General features: G+C 45.4%; 1 protein-coding gene across 8 annotated transcripts in view; it reads left to right on the forward strand.

Moving 5' to 3' along the window:
- The first annotated feature begins 706 nt into the window (after positions 1-706).
- The window catches only part of LOC106940537 (epidermal growth factor receptor kinase substrate 8), a 21,044-nt gene continuing 15,065 nt past the window's right edge, over positions 707-6,685 (forward strand). For 2 of the 8 annotated variants that reach the window (XM_015023304.1, XM_015023303.1), the window contains exons 1-12: positions 707-1,027; positions 1,219-1,345; positions 1,806-1,894; positions 1,998-2,072; positions 2,153-2,301; positions 2,644-2,821; positions 2,897-3,030; positions 3,735-3,846; positions 3,985-4,125; positions 4,209-4,244; positions 5,208-5,234; positions 5,822-6,047. In XM_015023304.1, the coding sequence (XP_014878790.1) occupies positions 998-1,027; positions 1,219-1,345; positions 1,806-1,894; positions 1,998-2,072; positions 2,153-2,301; positions 2,644-2,821; positions 2,897-3,030; positions 3,735-3,846; positions 3,985-4,125; positions 4,209-4,244; positions 5,208-5,234; positions 5,822-6,047 (1,324 nt within the window). In that variant the 5' untranslated portion in view covers positions 707-997. The remainder of the gene's footprint in view (positions 1,028-1,218; positions 1,346-1,805; positions 1,895-1,997; positions 2,073-2,152; positions 2,302-2,643; positions 2,822-2,896; positions 3,031-3,734; positions 3,847-3,984; positions 4,126-4,208; positions 4,245-5,207; positions 5,235-5,821; positions 6,048-6,685) is intronic. The other 6 variants (XM_015023300.1, XM_015023297.1, XM_015023298.1 and 3 more) reach the window with 6 other exon arrangements.

Here is a 6,685-nt window from a genome sequence, read left to right on the forward strand (position 1 = left end):
CAAGCACCAATTTAACATTACAGTCTAGATGTTCACTAAGACATATTACACCTTGCTCTCTGCTGTCCATTTTATTTTGTTTCTTGTTGTTGTTTTAAATAGTTATTTGAGGAAAAAACAAAACAAAACCGCTGTAAACAAAAGTCAAAATAAGAGCATGAATATTAACATCTAATTTGAATAAGTAAGTCAAAAACCAAACCTTCAACACAGATTTTGAACTTTTTTACATTCTAGTAAATTAGCGTTTATTAGACTAACTTAATTTAAAGAAGCTAAGTGTGCTAAATGTTTCCAGCTAAGATGTTATGTTAAAAATTAGGTTTGCTATTAGCAGAATATTAATTTAACTGACCATCGTCTAGATATCATAATAAGTAAAACACAATAACCTGAAGCTAGCCTGAAAACACAGATTATAATCTAGTTTCATCTGGATTATAATCTGTTCTTCTGCAGCTTCATGGACTGGTGAGGCTGCTGGTCTGAGCTCCTGTCCCTGCTGGTTTCCAGTTTAGTTTTCATACAAACTCTAACTCAGGGGTGTCAAACTCCAGTCCTCTGCTGTCCTGCAGGTTTTAGATGAGCCACAGGGACAAAACACTGGAATGAAACGGCTCCATCACCTCCTCCTGGTGTGAATCAGGTCTCCAGAGCCTTATTAATGACCTAATTATTCTGTTCAGGTGGCTCAGCATTGAGACTGACGCGTGTGCTCTAACTGGACCCATTCCACAGTTAGTGATGTGTTGTAAGTCAGGGTGGGTGGCTCCAGGCCTGGAGGTTTGGTCTCCTGTAACCTGTAGATGTGTCTCCACTTCCACACACCTGAGTCTCCTTACAAGGTCGTCAGCAGGTGAACCTGCTGATTGAAGCGTGTTGGATCAGGGAGACACTAAGCTGCAGGACGCCGGCCCTCCGTTGTTCTAAGTGATGACCTGCATGGCGTTGCGTTGCAGGCGAGCAGCAGCCGTCGCAGGACGATGGTGCGGCGGACATGGCGGCCCTGCTGGTGGATCGGGACGTGGTGAGGCTCACATCTGGCGCAGATTGCTGCTTGGAGAAAGTTAAGCTGATTGCAGGCCCAGTTTGATCTGAACATAATCAGTTTGGAGGAAAATCAGCTTAAAGTTTAGAGCAGCGTGCAGACTGTTGGTTCAGGTTTAATCATTAATGCCTCAGCAAACCGACTCGTAATCCAAGTTGTTGTTTGTGCAGCAAATCCTGAACCACATCCTGGACGACGTGGAGTTCTTTGTGACCAAACTGCAGAAGGCGGCCGAGGCGTTCAGCGAGCTGAGCAGGAGGAAGAAGGGCAAGAAGGGCAAGAAGAAAGGGCCGGGAGGTGGCAAATTCAAACATTACTGTATCAATGCAACATATTAGAAATAATTTCAATAAAGATTTTAGACTTTTATTTTGATATACCTTATTTTTTTAAATATATTTGAATTTTGGTTCAAATTTAAAGTTTTTTAATTGTTTGCATTTTGAAAACTATGGAGAATTAGATTTAGTTGATTTTTAAATCCCAACTAAATGTTTTCCATGTTAGTTTTACTAAAGATCAAAATTAGTTATTTTTCATTTTAAAATGTAAACAAAAAAACTTTTTAGACCTTAATTTTAATATCGTTTACTTGGTGCTTTTTTGTATTTTAATTTTAGTTCAACTATTTGTTTCCTAAACTGTCTAATTGTTTTTGTTTTGAGGAAATAACACAAAGAACCAACAATAATTGGCTTTAAGTAAATAAGAGAAAAATACAGCATTCTGACGTGCTGGTGCTCGTGTCGTCCACCAGAGGGCGTCCTGTCCCTCAGGTCCAAGCCTCCCAGTGAAGAAGAGTTTGTGGACTGTCTGCAGAAGTTCAAACATGCCTTCAACCAACTGGTAATTGATTCCAGTCCATTGAAACTGGTTTGGTTCTGATCCAGACTGTAGCCAGAGGTTACTGGTTCTGCAGAACCTTCTGACCGTCTGCTCTGACCCACAGGCGAAGCTGAAGGACCACATTCAGAACCCCAGTGCCGTGGATTTGGTCCATTTCCTGTTTACGCCACTCAGGATGGTGAGTCCAGGAATGACATCACTAACGGTGGGCCTGCTCCAACAGAACCGAGCAGAACTCCAGGGTCTCCCTGTCTCCAGGTGGTCCAGGCGTCCGGTGGTACCGAGCTGGCCCGGAGCGTCCTGGTTCCGCTGCTCAGCAGAGACGCCATCGAGTTCCTTCACGCCGCAGGAACGGCCGAGGAGCGCCACCTGTGGGTGACTCTGGGTGACGGCTGGACCAAGTGCAGGTTAGAACCATGACTCGGTTCTGTTCTATACTGGACCTGGTTCTTTCCAGGTTCTTGGATGTTTCTATATTTGGCTCATATTTCTTCCTGTAGCAGACCAGAGAACAGGATCGATAAATTCCTGGTTCTGGTTCTTCTCAGTATTTCTGTCAGTTTCAGTGAGATTTATTTTATGTTCATATTTGCTTTATGTTCTCAGCAGAAGTTTCTCTCTCATGTTTGTTCAGTCTGAATAATTTACTCTCTTTCCTGATTTCTGTTAAGTAGTTGTTGGAGCCTCTCTGGTCTCTGTCTGTTTCCATGGTTACTGATCTCATGGCGGCCGCTCTGCGTGTTTTCCAGGCTGGAGTGGCCGAAAGACCACTTCTTCCCCCAGGTGGCGCTGCGGTTCCGGGACGGCTGGGAGCCCCCGGTGGTTCCGGCTGTGGCTCCGGGTCGGGAGCAGGAACTCCTGCAGCTGGCCGAGAGCCTGGTGAATGCCGACGCCCGCGGTGCGGCCGACCTGCGGCCGTGTCTGGAGGTCAGTCGATCGGAACCCGCCGGAGGTTATGGTGCCGACGCCCGCTAACGCGCTTCATGTTCTGTGTTTCTGCAGCAGGGGGCGCTGCAGCGGTTTCCTCTGGCTGACGGGTACGCTCTCCATAACTCCGCCTACAAAGGCTTCCAGGTCCTGGACCAGAACACGGCCGTGGCTGCTTTCAAACACGCCGTCAGCCGCCGTGTGGACCGGTAACCGCAGGTCACATGACGCCCTGGAGAACTGGCCCCGCCCCTTGGCAACGCCGCTGCGGCTAGCGCTGCGGCTAGCGCTGCCCCTTCATTAATAAATACATGATGAATCAAAATACGAAAAATATTCTGATGGCTATAATAATCACACTGAACATATTTAAAAATATTGATTAATTTTTATTTACATTTGAAAATTGTAATAATTCTAAATATTTACTGTTTATGTGAAGATAAAGATTAACTGATTAACTTTTCTACACCTAGATTTTAACAGAAAATAACAATTATTAGTTATTCTGACATTTAAGAGTTTATTGGGTTTATTTCTTTAATTGAATGCATTTGTCTTAATTTATAGTTTTTTGGTTAAACTGTAAGTCATTTGTTAAAAATCAAATGTTTTCCTTCATGTATTTATTAATGTTTTAAACTGATGAAGTTTCGTTCTTTCTTTCTTGATTCTGTTCTTCATTTCCTCTTTTCAAACCAGATGATTGGACTTTCCATCTTTAAATCCTTCTGCACTGCAGCAGAAGGTTCTGGGTCAGGTCTGGATCCAGAACCTTCTAAACACAGGGAACATTTCTCCAGGGCGTCAGGCCCATGTTGGGTCTGTTTTGATCCGTTAGCAGACTCTCAGTTGCTCCTGGTATCGGCACTGCTGCAATCCGGTTCTCATCGTGACCCGTTCTGTCCCTCAGGAGTTTGGACGCGCAGATCCGACTGGATCAGAACCTCTTTGCCAAATCAAAGTACGACTTTGTGGCAAGGAACAACACGGAGCTGTCGGTTCTGAAAGACGAACTCCTCGAGGTAAACCGCTAACCGGTTCTGGTTCTGTTCTGGGTCAGAATGAACAGCTTCTTTAGAACACAGAACCAGAACAAACGGGTTCAGGAACCATTTCTAGATCAGGAGTCAGAGCTGATGGGCCCTGGTTCTGTCTGGCAGGTTCTGGATGACCGGAAGCAGTGGTGGAAGGTCCGGAACGGTGCCGGCGCCGCCGGCTACGTGCCAAACAACATCCTGGAACTGACCAGAACCTCGGACCTGACCGGCCGTGGAGACCCGGTCTACAGCCACACCATCCAGGTACCTCACCTTCATCCTCCTCATCATCATCCTCATCATCATCATTATCATCTTCATCCATGTTTCGTTTCTCTTGGCTGAAGCTCATGATGCCAAAGAAGGAGTTTGAGTTGTTTAAGGTAGGAAGAGCCGGACTCCGGTTCTGATGCTCTGGTTCTGATGCTCTGGTTCTGATGCTCCGGTTCTGATGCTCCGGTTCTGATGCTCCGGTTCTGCTTCCTGGTTGCTTTGCTGTGGGTCTCTTAAAGGAACAGTCCCTCATTTCTGGTCATTTGGGTCAGATTCATGTCTTCATCTCTCTGTATCTCAGAACCATCATTAAGGGTCAAACCGGGTCTTTACCCGACCCAGTTATTCTGGTCCTTTTCCAGATTTTCTCCAGAATGTTCAGCTCAGAGTGATGGTGGTTCTGACCCGCTGGGATGATCAGAACATTTTGGGTTTAGCCAGTTTCTCCGTCCGATCATAGTCAGTCTGTGTCCTCTGCTAGATTACTTCCTGTTTTCTGTCCAATCAGAACCCAGTAGATTCAACCTCTGGCTCTGGAGGAACTGGACCTGAAGGTTCTGTGAACTGGCCCACGTGAAGTTGTGACCCACAGCTGGTCATTTCCCATCAGAACCAGTGTAACCAGTTGGTCCAGAGGACCGGTTCTGGTTCTGTATCTGTGCAGATTGTTGGACTGTTCCTTTAATCGGTTGGAGCCTCGGGTTGCTCAGCCTGGCAGAGAAAAACGGGTTTTAGAAAAACTCTTAGCAAATATTTAACTCCAAGCTAAACATTTAGTTTCGAGTTAAATATTTAATTCAAAGGCTAAATATTTAACTTTCTAACCCTATATAGAAAGCTAACTATTTAGCATTTATAAATTAACTTTGTAAAATTAAAAACACAATGTGACTTATGAACCCTGATTTTTTTTCTCTTCTGACTAAATAACCCAAATTATTGCTGTGAGTTTTTGACTGTGACCCTGCAGATGGTTGCTACAGTAGAGTCCCTGCTGGTCAGATTTAGTGAGTTCATGGTGAATAAAACATGTTTTATCTTCTGACCTCCATCTTTGCTCCATTTCACCTCAGCAGCAGTTACTGGGAGAGTTAAACGAGGTAAACCATCATTTCCTCATCGTTTGGGACAATCCCAGAGATCTAATAACTCATTTATCAGAGTTATTAGATCTCTAACAAAATCCTGTTTTTGATTTTAACTTGATCAGGATGTTTCATCTGCTGGTTTTTATTCCTGGACTGGATCAGGCTAAAGCTGAGCAGCTGAGACTTGCTAACAGGAAGTTCTGAGTTTCTGATCCTGATGAATATTATCACATTAAGGTTGTATGAATATGACCAAAGCTGAAAACATTTAATGTGACATCATCCATGTCATGAAAATGAGTAACAATTTAAGGTAATTTGTTTAAAAGGCTCTAAAACTGCGGCCATTTTGAAAAATGTCCTTCCTGAAACTCAAGTGGCTGATGGGAAATCTGAAAAGCATCCAACCTGAATGGTTAGCATGCTAATGTTTATGCTAGTACCTACATATTGTTACAGTGATGAGCTCCAATACGAAGTAGGAATAGTTTCCTCAATTTCAGGTTTTAAGGCGGACCTTTACTGTGACCTTTGAACTTCTGATAAAGCTCCAAACATCAGGAAGAACCAGACACTAAGGCGGTTCTGTTCTCCTCCAGAAACAGACCGCAAAGTCTGACCCACCTCCTGATAAACCTCAGATGTCCGAGGTCCCGTCGCCGCCCGCTCCCAACCGGCTCCCCACTCCGCCACTTCCTCCCCCTGCCGCAGAACCTGGCAAACCGAGCAGCGCCGCGCTCAGCCGCAACAACAGCAGCACATCCAGCGATGCCGGTGGCACCGCCACCAGGGAGCTGGGTGCCCAGAGAGCCGCCGCCGCAGGACGTAAGTTCACTCCTCACAGGACTGGACATTTTGGACAGGAAGCTGTAAATGGGAAGCTGTATAGACAGGAAGCTGTAAACAGGAAGCTATAGACAGGAAGCTGTAAATGGGAGGCTGTGGACAGGAAGCTGTAAACGAGAAGCTGTGGACAGGAAGCTGTAAACGGGAACCTATGGACAGGAAGCTGTAAACAGGAAGCTGTAAACGAGAAGCTGTATAGACAGGAAGCTGTAAACGGGAAGCTGTATAGACAGGAAGCTGTAAACGGGAAGCTGTGGACAGGAAGCTGTGGACAGGAAGCTGTGGACAGGAAGCTGTAAACGGGAGGCTGTGGACAGGAAGCTGTAAACGGGAAGCTATAGACAGGAAGCTGTAAACGGGAAGCTATAGACAGGAAGCTGTAAATGGGAAGCTGTATAGACCGGAAGCTGTAGACGGGAAGCTGTAGACAGGAAGCTGTAAATGGGAGGCTGTGGACAGGAAGCTGTATAGACAGGAAGCTGTAGACGGGAACCTATAGACAGGAAGCTGTAAACAGGAAGCTATGGACAGGAAGCTGTAAACAGGAAGCTATGGACAGGAAGCTGTAAACAAGAAGCTGTGGACAGGAAGCTGTAAACGGGAACCTATGGACAGGA

Source organism: Poecilia latipinna, unplaced genomic scaffold (genome assembly GCF_001443285.1).
Source record: "Poecilia latipinna isolate Pla-1442-1.1 unplaced genomic scaffold, P_latipinna-1.0 Scaffold3270, whole genome shotgun sequence".
Lineage (NCBI taxonomy): Eukaryota > Metazoa > Chordata > Actinopteri > Cyprinodontiformes > Poeciliidae > Poecilia > Poecilia latipinna.